General features: G+C 43.9%; 1 protein-coding gene across 3 annotated transcripts in view; it reads right to left on the reverse strand.

Moving 5' to 3' along the window:
- Window positions 1-17,355, reverse strand: part of LOC121291737 (mitogen-activated protein kinase kinase kinase 5-like) — a 264,733-nt gene that overhangs the window by 208,175 nt on the left and 39,203 nt on the right. For 2 of the 3 annotated variants that reach the window (XM_041213244.1, XM_041213245.1), the window contains 2 exons: window positions 9,288-9,475; window positions 5,916-6,084 (listed from right to left, as the gene is read on the reverse strand). In XM_041213244.1, coding sequence (XP_041069178.1) covers window positions 5,916-6,084; window positions 9,288-9,475 — 357 coding nt within the window. The remainder of the gene's footprint in view (window positions 1-5,915; window positions 6,085-9,287; window positions 9,476-17,355) is intronic. The other variant, XM_041213246.1, reaches the window with a different exon arrangement.

Below are 17,355 nucleotides of genomic sequence, written 5' to 3' on the forward strand. Positions count from 1 at the left end.
AACCCATCTGAGACAGTAGACAGGACCTCAACTTAACCTCTTATCCAAAAGACAACACCTCCCCCTCAGTGCTGCAACTGGAGTGCCAGGCTGGATGACGCGCTGAAATCTTAGCCTTGATGATGACAGTATAGGTTAGCATCAGCAGTGGCAACTGCAGAAATAGCGGCACTCTGCCAATTCCAGCAAGCCTTTTCATGTCTCAATGAAGGCAGAAAGCAAATAAGGGACTTCGTGAAATAAGAAGCATGCATTAAAAAAGTATGGTTCTGAAAAAACAGTGTTGGAAAAGCGAATTCATGTCAAAATTTATAGAAGCTTGGTTGGCCCACGCTTGGGCAGGGGTTTTCTGGTCTCACAGCCCGAAGTCAACGGACCTTTGGTCAATCCGTCAAATTTTCTGTCCCACCCACGACAATTCCCACCGTGGGCAGGACTACAAAATCCCAGCCTTAGAGTATGGTGCTCAGCTCTGGGTCGAGATATCACGAAGATGACAACACTGCAAAACGTGCAAAAAGGACTTATAAGCATAATACCAGAACTGAGATGGTACAACTATCAGGTAAGAGCTGAACAGGTTGGGGCTCTTTTCTCTCAAACAGAACTGAGGGGTGATCAAATAGAATTCTTCAAAATTATAATAGGATAGACAAATGTTTCCATCTGTTGTGAGTCCAAAACTAGGGGTCATCAATATAAGATAGTTGCCAATAAATCCAATAGGGGATTCAGAAGAAACATATTTACCCAGAGAGTGGGCCAAATGTGGAATTCACTACAACATGGCGTGGAAAAGGCAAATAACAGACTCATCTAAGGGGAAGCTTAAATGCATGAGGGAGAAAGGAACAGAGGATATGTTGATAGGGTGTGATGAGTTAAGGCGGGAGGAAGTTAGAGTGGAGAATAAACATTGGTACAGACCAGTTGCGCCATCTGGTCCATTTTCGTGCTGTAAATTATACATGAAGTCAAGCTTATGACAAGCGGGTGCAAGCTGGATTGAAAAAGCTGTTGGAATGGAAGCAAAACACACAGCCAAAAATAAACAGAAAGGAAATTCAATCAGAGCAGGGAATGAAAGAAAGAGACCCTGAGATAAAACCATTTTTATGACATAGGATTACATTACATGACACAGAATCAGGTCATACCGGTGCTCATGCTTCACTTATGCCTCTTCCTATCTTTTCTCTCTAAATCTACCATCATAAACATCTATTCCATACTCCCTCATACGCTTGTCTAGTTTCACCTTAAAAGCATCTTTACTATTCGCTTTGACCACTCCCTGTGGTAGGGAGTTCTGCATTCTTATCACTCTTGGCCAAGGGGGCAAGGGATATCAAAATGTTAAATAAGAAAGCCAGGAAAATTTGGGTCAACATCCAAATAAAAACACAGGCAGAATTGGGTAGTCTGCATGTGAGCGCACATTACCTACATAAAAAAACAATCCTGGTGAATTAAGGTTCCATGAGGACAAGTGTGAGGCAAAGCATTTGGGAAAACATTCACGAAATGGGAGTATATCCTCAATGGAAAGACACTGAAGGGTGTTGATGATCCAAGTCCAAGGGATTCAAATGCACCATTCCCTGAAAAGTTTGAGTGCAAGCAGATTAGATGATAAAAAAGGAGCCAACTTCAAGCACTTCAGACTTCATAAATGAGTGCACAGATCTCGTGGAGTAAAATTGCTTTTCTTATGATGCATCATCTATGTCTGTTTATGCAATTTTGACACACCATTACAGGAAGGACATTAAAGCCATCGAGAGCGTGCAGTATAGATTCACTAAGATGATGCCAAGCTTGGAAAACTATAGTTCTGTAGAAAGGCTTGAGATATTGGGATTATTTCCACTGGAACAGCACAGGCTAAAAAAAATGATTTAACTAAGGTTTTAAGTTATGAAAGGCTTTGAAAGCTCGGGTCTCTAGTTAGGGAATCAGTGATGAGGTGACATCAGTTTAAAACTCTCACTGAGACAGTGGAGGGATGTTGGGAGAAATGTCTTTACTGAAAGGGTTGTTGAAGCATAGACTGTTGGTAGTAGAGGGCATTAAAACTCTCAGTAGAAGGAAATTTGAATTCATATACTTGATGGAGGAAGTCACACACATGTGGAAAGAGAGCAGGACAGAGGGATTCATCTTGAATGGCTCTAGCAGAGAAGTAGCACAAGCAGAATGGGCTGAATGGCGTTCTTTCATAATATGAGCTTCTTTGGTTCCATTGTATTTGAGTGGGGGAGTGGTGGGGGGGGGGGGGGGTTAGATGGTGGTGCAGTTGCAATGTCACTGGACTAGCAATCCAGAGGCCCAGGCTAATGCTGTGGAGATATGGGTTCAAATCCCACTATTACAGTTGAGGGAATTTAAACTGAATTTAAAAATATCTGGAATTGATAGCTATCCTCAGTAATGGTGGCTGTGTAGCTATTGTCAATCATTGTAAAAACCTAAATGGCTCACTAATGTCCATTTAGGGAAGGAAATCTGCCATCCTTACTTGGTCTGGCCTATGTGTGACTCCAGATCCACAGTAATGTAGTTGACTCTTAACTGTTCTGATGGTCAAATAGAGATGGGTGACAAATTTTGGGCTTGCCAGCGACACCAACATTCCATGGACAAATGAAAAATTTCCGTAGGCCAGCTTGCCAAAGGAAGGAGTCTGAGAAAAGGAACAGGTTGTAGCCAGAGGCCCGAAAGTTCTGTGTTTTTAAAACGGTTCCAGCTGGTACAGAAACTGAGCAAGCTCCAGTTCAGCTATACCCCACAATAAAGAAACCTACATATGTTTTAAAAAGAAGTGAATTAGTTTATTTATCATACGGAATAAAGCACAAGATTCACACCGTTCATTCGTTCATTTTTTGTAAATAAAACCAAATATTGGTTCAGGGCCGGAGAGCTGGTTTGATAAGGGTGCAAATTTTGTCAATTTGTTGAAGGAGAGTTAATCACATGGTACACGGGATACATTCCAGTGTGCGGAGAAAGAGTTCTTTGTCATGATCATGGAGTTCCACTCTAGTCCAACTAGGTATTTGACAGGAAATGCAAAGCACATGAGGTCCACTTGTGCAAATGGTGAGTGTCACTGAAGCAGAGCTAATGACTACCAGCAAAATCCCAAAATTGAACAGCCTTTTAAAACATATTTTTAAAAGATTTCTCATTCGTCTTTTTTTGTTTTCAGCAAGACGCGAATCGTCACAAGAATCAACGCTGTCCAACAAAAACAACGTGCAAATAAATAAAGTCAGGCTTGCAGTAGCCCTTTGTGAAATGAAGGCCCTTGGCAGCCTCAGAAGCAGAGAGGACCTAGAATACAATAATGTACTTTTGCAGGCGAGGGGAATTAGCTAACCATTTACTAGCCTGAAAAAGAAATGAAAAAAAAAGAAAATGAAGTTTAGTGTAAAAATATCTTCTGAACGCCTTTCCAGATTCCACTTTTAACCTTATAAATTCATTCTTAGGATATGGGCATTGGTGGCATAGGCAGTATTTATATGGTCCATCTCTGGTTGCCCTGAGAAGCTGCTGATGGACTTTCTCCTTGAACCACTCGTCATAGTAGGTTTGATGCAACTGATGCACTTCAGAGTCCAGTTACAAGTCCACTACATTGGTTTGGTCTGGAGTCACACATAGACCAGAGGTAGTAAATGGTGGTTTCCCCTCCCTAACGAGGTTTTATGCAACAATCCATTAGCTTCATGGTTACTTTTACCAATACCAACATTTTAATCTCCAAATACTTGAAACTGACTTCAAATTCTCAAACTGCAATGGTGCAACTTGAATTCCAAAACTTCTGTATTATTAGTCCAGTCACATAACCACTACACTACCATACTCCTAACCTGATAACCCTGTTTCCAAAGCTAACTTCAGTTTTTACATTGAACCAAGAAGAATTACATGTTTGGCTAACTCACTGTACACGTTGTTCAGACAATGTTTGGCAGCTCTGCATGGATAGATTGGACATTGAGATGGACTAGGACCGTATGACTCACCAAGGCTGGGGTGGGAGGGTGCAGAGAGGAGGGGGAGTTGAGTTAGTTTGTTTGTGCAAAAGCAAAGCAGCCACGAACAAGGACAGCCCACTTTCTTGCCATGTGTTTTGACTGTAATGAATATTTTCAAAGGTACAGTGAACTTAACATGAACAATGATTACAATCAGAATCAACAGAGAATAAAGACACATTAGGAACAGGAGGAGACCATTCAGCCCTTTGACCCCATTCTGCCATTCAATTAGATCACGACTGATCCGGATCTCAGCTCCATTTTCTGCATTAATAACTTCACAAAAGCCCATTGATTTCAATCTTACAACTTTCAACTGACCCTCCCAAGGAATAACAGGTTTTTGGGTAAGAGGTTTCCACCATTCTATGTGAAGAAGCATTTCCTGACATCACCCTCGATTTACATAGTTCTGATTTTAAGGTTGTGCTCCTTTGTTTTATACTGTCCCACCAGTTTCTCTCAAACAATGCCAACAACTCAGAGAGGGAGAATTTGCATTTATATCGCAACTTTCACACCTTCAGGACATTGCAAAGCATTTTACAGCCAATGAAGTACTTCTGAAATGTAGTCACGGCTGCAATGTAGGGAACAATGCATCTGATTTGTGCACAGAAAGCTCCCACAAACAGTAATGTGACAATGACTAGATAATCTGTTTTAGTGTTGTTGACTGAGGGATAAGTATTGGCTGGGACACCAGAGAGAAATAGCCTGTCCTTCTTCCAATAATGCAAGATGTTTTACATCCACCTGATAAGCCAAGGCCCTATCTGACCTAACATCTCGTCTGAAAGACGGCACCTCTGACAGTGCAGCACTCCCTCAGTGCTGAACTGAAGTGTCAGCCTGGGTTTTGTGCTAATGTCTCTGGGTGTGGAAGTTGAATCCACAACTTTTTGGGTCAAAAGTGAGGGTGCTTCCACTAAGTCACAGTTGACAACAGACCAGCTGTCCCTGGCAAAGTGGGTAGCAGCAAAAGGGAACTGTATTCTGCTGTCAAACTATGGGCAGAATGAGAACTCAGAAAACAATTCTAAGATACAGGTGGCAAGCCTGCAGTTGTGGAGTAGCAGGGAGAAGGAGGACAAGCAGAGCAACTGTTGATTTTTCTGACTCAACCAGTTTGATAACTGAATTCAATGTCATTTACTTGAATAATTCACTCTTCTGCTGTACAGCAACACATCCTGGAGTGGGTTGTGACTTGTTTCTCACACAATCTACTACAAAACATGTAGTAACATGCAAAATACTGGCTGGCAGCCTTAGATTATTAACAGAAGCCTTGTGCTCAGCGGGGCATGTAACAGAGTATTACAGTGGAAAAGCTTGTGCAGCAGGGAGTGTTGTAGATGAAAGGACTGAATGTTATGGTAGCTAAATTTGCCGACGACACCAAGATAGGTAGGGAAATAAGCTGTCAAGAAGAGGTAAAGAATCCACAAAATGATTTAGACAGATTAAGTGAGTGGGCAAAAAACTGACAAATGGAGTATAATGTGGGAAAATGTGAACTAGTCCACTTTGGCAGGAAGAATAGAAAAGCAGCACATTATTTAAATGGCTGGAGATTGCAGAACTCTGTGAAACAGAGAGATCAGGGTGTTCTGGTATATGAATCAGGTACAGCAAGTGATTAGGAAGACAAATGGAATGTTGGTGTCCATTGCAAGGGGAATGGAATATAAAAGTAAGAAGGTTTTACTGCAGTTGTAAAGAACATTGGTGGGATCACATCTGGAGCAATGTGGCAGTTTTGGTGTCCTCACTTGAACAAGGAGGTAACTGCATTAGAAGCAGTTCAGAAAAGGTTTACTTAACTCATTCCTGGGATTAAGGGCTTATCTTTTGACGCACCTGTACATCACGGTATGACAGCAGCAGGTTCATCACAATGTCGGCACTCAGAAGCTCTACGCTGTCTAGGCGCTGTTGTATCCGTGCAAGCGCATCCCGCAGCTCCTTCCCACTGTACATCTCCCTCACTTTGCGGATTTCATTCTGAATAGTTTCTCGAAAATACTCACTGCAGAACAGAAGAAGTAAAAGCCTCTGCTCAGTAAAGACAGGAAACAAAATCAATCTCACTGCTGCAGCATCTATTATACTCAGACATCTCAGTCTCTTTCAAAATTGGACAGCTATCAATTCTACTCACTCAACCCTAGCCGGCCCTTTTCAATGGATTGCTTGGGTTGGTGAGGTTTGAGGGCAGAGAGTATGGGGGTAACATATTAGCACGGATAGAAGATTGGTTGCCTAACAGGAAGCAAACAGTAGGCATAAATGGGTCTTTTTCAGGTTGGCAAGATGTAACAAGTGGCGTACCATAGGGATCAGTGCTGGGATCTCAACTGTTTACAATTTATATAAATGACTTCAATGAAGGAATGGATGGGATGGTTGCCAAATTTGCTGATGACACAAAGGATGTAGGAAAGTAAGCTATGAAAAGGGCATAAGGAGGTTACAAAGGGATATAGATAGGTTAAGTGAGTGGACGAAGATCTAGCAAATGGAGAATAATGTGGGAAAATGTGAAATTATCCATTTTGGCAGGAAGAATAAAAGAGAAGTATATCATCTAAATTGCAGAGATACAGAGATTGCAGAGCTCTGAGGTGCAGAGGGATCTGGGTGTCCTGGTACATGAATCACAAAAGGCTAGTATGCAAATGCAGCAAGTAGTTAGGAAAGCTAATAGAATGTTATCATTTATTGTGAGGGGAATTGAATCCAAAGTAGGGAGGTTATGCTTCAGTTGTACAGGGCACTGGTAAGACTACATTTGGAGTACTGTGTACAGTATTGGTCACCTTATTTAAGGAAGGATGTAAATGCATTAGAAGCTGCGCAGGGAAAGTTTACCAGACTAATACCTGGAATGGATAGGTTGTCTTAGAGGAAAGGTTGGAGAGACTAGGCTTGTATCCGCTGGAGTTTAGAAGAGTTAGAGGTGACTTGATTGAAATATAAAAGAACCTGAAGGGTCCTGACTGGGTGGATGTGGAGAGGATGTTTCCTCTTGTGGGAGAATCTAGAACTAGGGGTTGCCATTTAAAAATAAGGGGTCACCCATTTAAAACAGAGATGAGTCAGAATTTTTTCACTCAGAGGTTCATGAGTCTTTGGAAGTCTCTTCCTGAAAAGGCGGTAGAAGCAGAGTCTTTGAATATTTTTAAGGCAGAGATAGATAGATTCCTGGTAAGCTAGGAGGTGATAGGTTATCAGGGGTAGGTAGGATGCATATTTCCGATTACTATCAGATCAGCCATGATCTTATTAAATGGCAGAGCAGGCTCGGGGTGCTGAATGGTCTACTCCTATTCCTTGTTCGTATGTTCGTATTGCTGTGATGCCAACCAATCCTCATTCAAAAATGCCTCGAGTAGATGGGTGTCATGGGTGTCCATTTTTTAATGCTTATTTACACTCACTCCTCTCCTACTGACACTGACCCACCCTGGGGCATAGTTTCACAGATACTATTACCCTCAACTGCCCTTCTGCCACATACAAAATTAGAGCCATGTGCAATTTGGGATGGGTAATAAATGCTGGCCTCGCCAACGACACCCAAATATCATGAATGAATAACAATATGGTAAGTTTGGCAGCTTGTTTAATTGTAGCAGTGGCTGACCCCAATGTCACCCAACACAAACACTGAATCACGGAATCTTACAGCACAGAAAGAGGCCATTTGGTCAATTATGCCTATATCGGCTCTTTGGAAGAGTTATCCAATTAGTCCCACTTCCCTGTTCTTTTCCCAAAGTCCTGCAAAATGTTTGCCTTCAAGTATTCATCCAAATTCCTTGAAGTTTATTACTGGATTTGTATCCACCACCCTTTCAGGCAGTGCATTCCCGATCACAACAAAACTTGTTGCATCAACAGCTCACAATCACCCCTCTGGTTCTTTTGCCAATCAGCCAAATCTGGGCCCTGTGGTATCTGACATTCCCACCAGTGAAAACAGTTTCTTCTACAAACAATTCCCGATGTCAATCACTGGCTCATTTCCCTCCTCCCAAGCCAAAACAGTTACGGGTACGACACTGAGACAAATGGTCATTTCCCCATCACCAAGTGAGCATCTTTCAGCCAACTCAGCCAATACCTGGGGCTCCTTGAGACCAGATACAGGGCCTGATAGTCCCTCCTCCTGGGCTTCACCTCTACTGCAGTTCCAAATCCTGCTCTTCTTGCAGGGAGAACTGAACTAACAAGTTACTGAATGTCATGCAGGGAAGAGGCGACTGGAACAATTCCAACAGACTCAGCTAACGGCAACCAATAAACAAGACAAAGTACTGGTAGAAATGGGGGCAGGCAGTCAGATCGCCTAGTGATGAGGTGAGCATACTGTCACTTTTTAATTTTACACCATACCTAAAGTTAATACAGGAGCCTGGTTGGAGTGCTGATAGCAGGACAGGAAAGGATTCAAAGTATTTTCTGTTCTCCCCATTAACCACCGCTCTCCCAGCCACCCTCCCCTGTTCAGTAAGGCTATTTATTAGCTAAAATCTTTTACAACGTAAGATTTATTGCAATTTTTTAACAAGTAATTCTCTGGTCATGATCTTTCCACACTACACCAATTTCAGGAGATTCTGTTGCTAATTTTAGCACTCACGTCACTGTCAAGGCTGAGATCAGCTCATTCGGAACAGAACAAGAACTGAAACTGTTATTTTCCTAGCCTTAGTTACTCACTATATAAACTCAAAACAAAAAGGCCAGAAACCAGGAACATTCCCCAAAATGAGGTCAGAGCCAATTCCCCCGACAACAAGCAGTACAGCTGAAGGGGTGGGATCCACTGGGGAAACAGTGGTGTAGTGGTGTTGTCACTGGAAAGTAATTCAGAGGCCCAGGCTTAATAGGGACATGGGTTCAAATCCCACCATGGCAGCTGGTGGAATTAAAATTCAATTTAAAAAAAAAAATCTGGAATTGATAGCTAGTCTCAGTAATGGTGAAAGTGAAGCTATCATCAATGTAAAAATGCATCTGGTCCACTAATGTCCTTTAGGGGAAGGAAATCTGCCATCCTTACCTGACCTAGCCCACATGTGTCTCCAGACCCACAGCAATGTGGTTGATTCTTAACTGTTCTCCAAAATGGGATAGCAAGCCAGTCAGTTAGGGATGGGTAAGAAATGCTGGCCTTGTCAGTGACAACTCCATCCCATCAAAGAATAAAAAATAAAATTCTCTCACCAGGAGTTGATCTGGGTCTCCTCCAGCAGTTTAGTGAGACGTTCAACCAAGGGCATGAGGAGAGGCTCCAAGTTAAAGTGTGGCTGGAACATCTCTGTCAGACATTTCATTACACTGGCTTCACAGCAGAAGACCTTACCACTGGGCGTCACGATATACGGAATGAAGGTGTAGCTGCCATAACACCCCTGGGGAGAAAAAAGAGGTAGGAAATCACTTCAGTTCCTATTTGCAAGGATCAGTGATCTCTTTCCGCCCTGACTGAAAACTCCACTAAGTGTCGGTCATGTTGTCTTGTGACTGAGTGACCATTCCAGCTTATTCTTTGCCAAAATGGTTTTGCTTCCTGTCTTTTAACTCTGTGCTTTTTTTTTATTCTCCATTTAAGATGTCCATCATTTAAAATGTGTTAGCACTCAAAAACATTGTCAATCTGGTGTCAATTTAGGTTCACTTTTGCCCCCCTGATCCCATGTCCGCAAGAGACACAATTCAGAACATCTACTTATTCCATACCAGATCTATACACAGGAACAGGAGATGGCCATTCAGCCCCTTCAGCCTGTTCTGCCATTATAATAGATCAGAGCTGACATGTAACTCAACCCAAGCCTGATGTCCAACCAGACGACATAAGGAGATGTTTGACCTCTCAGTCCCAGTGCCAGTAGGCTGTGTTTACCTTCAGGTTGGTATTAAACTGGATCAGTGTTTAGGTGAAAACATTGAGCTCTTATGCAACCGATGTTCACTTGAGAGTACGTTTTGAACAAAGAAATGTTTGCAGATTTTCATCTTGGTTATTCTATGCAATTGTTAATTAATACAAGAAGGGAATTTGATGTACAGAGCAGCGAAGAAGAAAGATCCCACCATTATACGTTATCACCATCTGGTGGCATTACCAAAATGGCCATACCCACATGGGAACAGCTCCCAAATATTAGCATCAATCCTGAAGTGTAAGTTCTGTTCGATGATTTGGCAAGTGTCTCTGATGAGTTGTGTATCTCAGAGCCAACACTAAGTGAACAGGGCTAGTGGTACACATAGATGGCTGGCTAAGTGTGCTAAAAGCCTGAACTGAGGGCTATAAGACTGGATCAGAAGCTGCATCAGAGCAGGGGCCTGCGCTGGGGACTGCAAGACTTGACTAGGCAATAAACACTGTGGCTCTGAATCAGGTTTTGGCATCTCCGCATCGGCGAATAGCTCAGGGATCTGTCCCAAAATCTATGATTGGGACAGGACCGGGGAACTTATCATAGGCTGTGGAGTTTCCACGCATAACCCCACAGCTGACAGCACTGGACTGTGGAAGGCGCAGACAGCTCAGCCAGTTCATTACGGTTTGCCGGAATGGGTTAAATGGTTGGGAATATTCACCATGGTTGTTAAAACTACAGCCTGAAGTGGAGCAGCTCAAAAAGCCAGCACGGAAGGAAAGGGCCTTGTAGCATTCAGATCTCAACTTGACAAGTTGTGCCACATAGCTGGCAACTGATGAACTTTTTAAAATTTATTCTTTCATGGCATGCGGGCATCGCTGGCTAGGCCAGCATTTATTGCCCATCCCTAACTCGTGGTGTCGAGTTACCTTCTTGAACCGCTGCAGTCCATGTAGTGTAGGTACACCCACAGTGCTGTTAGGAAGGGAGTTCCAGGATTCCAGTGAGGTCATGCACTTTGGTAGGAAGAATAGAGGCATAGACTATTTTCTAAATGGGGAGAGAATTCAGAAATCTGGAGTGCAAAGGGACTTGGGAGTCCTAGCCCAGGATTCTCTTAAGGTTAACTTGCAGGTTGAGTCAGTAGTTAGGAAGGCAAATGCAATGTTGGCATTTATTTCGAGAGGATTAGAATATAAAAGCAGGGATGTACTGCTGAGGTTTTATAAGGCTCTGGTCAGACCACATTTAGAATATTGTGAGCAACCTTAGGCCCCATATCTCAGGAAGGATGTGTTGGCCCTGGAGAGGGTCCAGAGGAGGTTCACGAGAATGATCCTAGGAATGAAAGGCTTAACATATGAGGAACGTTTGAGGAATCTGGGTCTATACTCGATGGAGTTTAGAAGGATGAGGGGGGATCTGACTGAAACTTACAGAATACTGAAAGGCCTGGATAGAGTGGACGTGGGGAAGATGTTTCCATTAGTAGGAGAGACTAGGACCCGAGGGCACCGCCTCAGAGTAAAGGGAAGACCTTTTAGAACAGAGATGAGGAGAAACTTCTTTAGCCAGAGTGGTGAATTTATGGAATTCATTACCACAGAAGGCTGTGGAGGCCAGGTCATTGAGCGTATTTAAGATCAAGATAGATAGGTTCTTGATTGGTAAGGGGATCAAAGGTTATGGGAGAAGGTGGGAGAATGGGGTTGAGAAACTTATCAGCCATGATTGAATGGCGGAGCAGACTCGATGGACCGAATGGCCTAATTTCTGCTCCTATGTCTTATGGTCTTATTTTGACCCAGCGACAGTAAAGGAACAGCGATATATTTCCAAGTCAGGATGGTGTATGGGTCGGAGGGGAACCTGCAGGTGGTGGTGTTCCTACATATCTGCTGTCCTTGTCTTTTTAGGTGTTAGCGGTTGTGGGTTTGGAAGTGCTGTCAAAGGAGTCTTGGTGAGTTCCTGCAGTGGACCTGGTACATGGTACACACTGCTGCTACTGTGCATCGGTGGGGGAGGGAGTGAATGTTTAAGGTGGTGGATGGGGTGCCGATCACATGGACTGATTTGTCCTGGATGGCGTAGAGGCAGGGTGTAATCCGGATCCACAAGAAAGACTCTGAAAACAGCTGATGGTGCTTATGCTTGCATTGCTTGGTAAGTGGCTGTGTCATGTCATCATGGGAAGGCTGGGAGTCTTGGTTTTTGGAGTGGAGACAGGTCATATCCGTTCATTGCAAGACAAGACTTGAAATTCATAGGAGAGGTTCAAGTTGTGAATCCTGTCAGCAACACTAGTCAAAACATGTAGTGGAAGCCAAGTGTTAGACAGCTTGGCACATTTTGGTCCTGAAGGAAGAGAGGATGCTTCAATTGCGAATGCTGTGAAGTCTGCAAAATCATCTGGTAGGGTCGTCTCGACGAAATCCCCTGGTCAAATTGTCATTGACCTTGAGGAAGTGCAAAGTCGATGGGCTCAATTCACTCTACATGGGCTAGAGGAAGGATGAGATGCATTAACATGGCTGGTGTAGTCACCGACTATCACTAGGAGTTTGGCTGGTCGAATTGACACATCATTCGTTTCCATGAACAGAATGCTTGCCAGTACCTCAGCATCAAGGTTCTCCACAAGCAGGCCATCAAAGGCAAGGTTGTGATGACCTCTGGACAGAGAGAAGCATGTTTCACCAACCACATGTAACGGCATTGAGCCATCAGCCTGGTGCGCAGATCGGGATATACTCTTGACTGGGATCCTGAGCCTCATAGCTGTGGAAGCATGGATCACGTTGTCCCACCATCAATGGTCACTAGGATCATTATCACAATGGTCACTAGGTGCTCAAAGGATGTGTCCAAGGCGGGTGATTGATGGATCTGTACATGGAGCGCAGCTCATTCCAACTAAACATTTGCAGCTTCCTCATCTCCTTCTATTAAACAAGCGTTTGAGATGATATCATCATCATCCAGAGTAGCAGCTATCTCAGGAGCTTTAGCCACATACGGGAGGGCTCTTGATCTGGCAGAAAATTACACTTGCTCAGGAAATGTTTACTTGTCTAGCCACTTGTTTACATAATGGGCACAACGTCTGTCATGGACATGAAGGGAGGTCGTCATGGAGTCAGGTCTTGTTAAGCAAGGGTGAAACCATTTGGTGCTTCTGGAAGGAGGAAGTGGCAGTACGGAGAACCCTGGCATGGCATATGTGTGAATCTCATCTAGCAGCGAATTCAAGGCTTGGGGGATCTCTGGCTTGATGGATGTCAGGATGCGTGACCTGAGCTTGGTGCTGTACATCTGCTTCACTAGAAATGGTAGGCTAGGATGAATGACTTGTAGCCAACATTGGACCACTATGTTCTCTAATGAGGATGACATCTCTTCAACCTCATCAAGAGGTAAACTGTGAGGACTAAGCTCACCTTTCAGCAAGAGCCTATCCTCAAAGAAGGCCATCAAACAGTGATACAGATCCTCATGCCATTCATCTGACTGCATCCTGAAATTAAACAGGTCTAAGGTGGACACATGTGGCCTGGAAATCTTTATGTAGACAGACCCACCCTTGGCCTGGAAATCATATAGACAGACCCACCTGTGGCCTGGAGATCATATAGACAGACCACCTCCCATCGAAGCAAGCGATGTTGTTGCTTTAACTATGGGGCTGCATGATATAATGGGGTGAAAATGCTCTATCTGCCCTAGCATCAGGTCCAATAAACTCACCCTCTGTTGAGCGGTGAGTCCTGGCGATGTCCCATTACCTTCTCTGTCTCTGAATCCATGAGAAGGATTAATTCTCCTTTATTCTCTTCTCCCAGGTGAAGCCGTCGACGAGGAAAGGGGCAGGTTAGGATCAAGTATCAACCTGTAGATTAGGTTCTGATGCCAACCCTCGAATGAACTGACAGTCTCAATCTTCCCTGAGCACCACAGCTTCGGTACCTGATGTGTGCCGGCCATAGCCACGTTACCTTATGGTAATACCATGGACTAAGTACAGGTCAATATCTGTGTGCATGTGGGCATAATCTCACGAATTTCCACTGAGGAGAGGCATGAAAATGTTCTGATGCTGCCACGTTGTCAGTAGGCTGCGTTTACCTTTAGGTTGGCACATAAACCGGGTCACAATATCAACAGTATATAGGTGAAAACTTCAAGCTTTAATGCAACCACCAAATGGAGCAAGACAATAATCAGAACAAAATGGCCAAGCCAAGAACCAGCTCCCAGTTCTCAGAGGGTGATAGCATAAAATGGTGCACTGTCTAATCCACCACATGGCTAAATATTAAATTTAACAGAGAAAAAAGGTGGCTTGGCTGTTCAGGATGAGACAAGTCGCTTGATTTTGTTAATGAGCAGTGATATTATAAGGGCTCCTGCCAGCAACATCTAGTTGGCAACGGTTACTGAGATGTTGAAGTAGGTCAACTGCTGTAACACAAATATGCTACAGTCAAACACACCAGCACAGGAACAGGACCTTATACATGTTATACAAGTTAGTTCCCACACACAGCCCTAACATTGCTGCAGTTTGTGTGGCACCAATGCCTTTTCAACTGAGCTGTTTACCAAATTGCATTCACCTGCCAATGCCCTCACTAAACCTTCCTCTCTCTCACATCACCCACCTCAGCCCCATTCCACAAGTTTGGATGGGAGGAGGCATTATTTTCACAGTTAGAGAGACAGACACTGTAAATATGCCAAGCACAGTGCTGACAAAAGTATCTTCAAGCTTAGTCAGGAATGTGGCTCACCTTCCTGTCTGCAAACTGGCTCCTTCACCCATAGTCAGTTCATAAGAAAAAAGCATTGCAGCTTTAAATGAGCCCATTGAAAGCCACAAATTGCTCTCTCTCTTCCTGTTCGTTACCGACCAAAAAGCACATATTCAAATTAAGTTGGAAATGTCTCTGTCTTTCTCGCTCCCCTTTTTATGTCTTAGGTAAATGAGTTCATTGGCCAACTGAACTCTAACTGCATGCCTTCCTATGTTCTCTTCAGTTGCTGCTCGCAATCTATAACAGGGCGAGACTGATGTAAGAATTAACAGTGATGGTTTATTGAGACATAGGGCAGAGCACCAGGTCATACGTACTCACACAGAAACCTCCAGAACTAGACTTACAGTTCCCAGTTGCCCACACTACACAGTGATCTGTCAGTGCTGTCACATGATCAGTACACTTGCATTCTCTTAAAGGGACAGGGTACCTCATTTTACCACGCTCCTACCCCTTTACTTAAGAGTACAGCTAACAAGTTTAAAACACATCAACTATTTACACAATAACTATTTATATGTCAATTCTCTCAGGAGGTTTTCTCAGGCATGTTGAGCGTCTCAGTTCTGAATGGTAGGGTGAGGTTTTGATATGGGTAATGCTGTGAAGGATCGTGAACCTGTGGAACTCCCTGCTGGTAAAAGCAGTCCCATTGTCAGATGTGAGGGCCTCCTGCAACCCATGCACTACAAATTCCGCTGGTCTATGGTGGCAGCCGACATGGGCGACCGGGCTTCATAGACATCCATCCATTTGGAATGGGAGTCAGTAAAAGGAACATTGTGCCCAAGAAGGTTCCCACGTAATCGATGTGGAGGCGCACCCATGGCCATCCCAGCCATTCCCACGGGAGCCAGAGGGGCGGAGCTTGCGCACTTGCTGGCATTGAGGACAGCTTTTGACCAGGGTTTCTATATCCACGTCTATGCCTGGCCACCACAAGTAGCTGCGTGCGAGCATCTTCATTCTGCTAATGCCTGGCTGAGCGCTATGTAGCTCAGCTAATAATGGCCTTCGCCCCCTCAGGGGCATGATAACCCTTGCTCCGAGGGTAATATGCCATCCTGGCAGGAGAGTTCATATTTCTGATCAGAATAGGGCTTCATCTCCTCAGATTTTGATCCACCTGACTAACCATTCAAGACCTGCTCCCAGACATTAGACAATAGTGGGTCCCGGCTTGTCCACTCACGGATTTGTCTGGTCTGAACAGGGGATGAATGCAGAAAATTTTGCACTAAGACCAGTTCCTGGGGAATCGGAGCCTCCCTGTTATTAGCTGGCAGGGGAAGGCAGCTTAGTGCATCAGCATGTGTGATTTGAGTTCCCGAACCGTGAACAAGCATACTCATAGGCAGCTAATATTAGTGCCCATCTCTGGATGTAAGCCAATGCAATAGGTGGGATTGCTTTATCTTCTACAAATAATCCCAGTAGGGGCTTATGGTCGGTTATAATATGGAAATAGGGACCTTGAAGATATTGATGAAACTTCCAGACACTGAACACAATCGATAAGCCCTCCTTTTCAGTCTGGGAATATCATTGCTTTGTGACACGGAGCATGCGAGATGTATAACCAATGGGTCGTTCAAAGCCATCCGATGTGAAAGGACAGCCCCTACTGTATAAGGGGACGCATCACATGTTAAAATTAATTCCTTCTTGGGGTCAAAGTAGACCAACAAGGCCGACGAGCTGAACAACTGATTCACTTTCAGGGAGGCAGCCTGGTGCAGGGTTTGCCAACTCCATTTCTGGGTTTTCTAAAGTAGGCTGTACAATGGGGCCAGCACAGTCAAGAGGTTTGGGAGGAATCGGCCGTAGTAGTTTAACATGCGTAAGGAGGCCTTAAGCTCTGTGGTTTTCCTCGAGGTAGGTGCCTCATGAATGGTCTGGACATTTTCTTCCACAGGATGCAGGCCCTGCGCATCAACCATGTGGCTCAAGCAAACTGCCTCCTTAGCTTAGAACAGACACTTCTCTTGTTTTAAACGTACCTCGCTTGTGCAAAGCGTTTGAGCACCTCTTCTAGATTTTCCAAGTGTTCATCATCGGTCAGTCCTGTGACCAATACATCATCCAAGTAAATGATAACACCGGGCAATCCTCGGAGTAAGTTTTCCATCGTTCTTTGGAAAATAGCACATGCCGAGGAGACCCCAAAGGGTAGGCATGTGTATTAATGCAATCTTCGGTGAGTATTAATAGTGATGAATTCCCTAGAATCCTTTTCCAATTCTACCTGTTGGTAGGTATGGCTCATGCCTAATTTTGAATATGTGATGCCCCTTGCCAACTTCGAATCTAATTCCTCAATCTTTGGTATTGGGTGTCTACCAAGTTTGGCCACCTTATTGAGAGTTAGCTTACAGTCACCGCATAAATGCACGCTTTGGTCCGGCTTCAGTACAGGTGTTATGAGCGATGCAGTTGGTAAAGCAGAGTTATTTTAAAATCCCAGAGGGAATCTTTAAACAACTGTCATAACCTATAATTTTAAGTGGTATGTTTGAGATGTGACTCTAAATTCAGGAATCAAACCATCAGTTCTTGAGGTTTTACATTAAACTAATTGAAACATAT

Source organism: Carcharodon carcharias, chromosome 19, assembly GCF_017639515.1.
Source record: "Carcharodon carcharias isolate sCarCar2 chromosome 19, sCarCar2.pri, whole genome shotgun sequence".
Lineage (NCBI taxonomy): Eukaryota > Metazoa > Chordata > Chondrichthyes > Lamniformes > Lamnidae > Carcharodon > Carcharodon carcharias.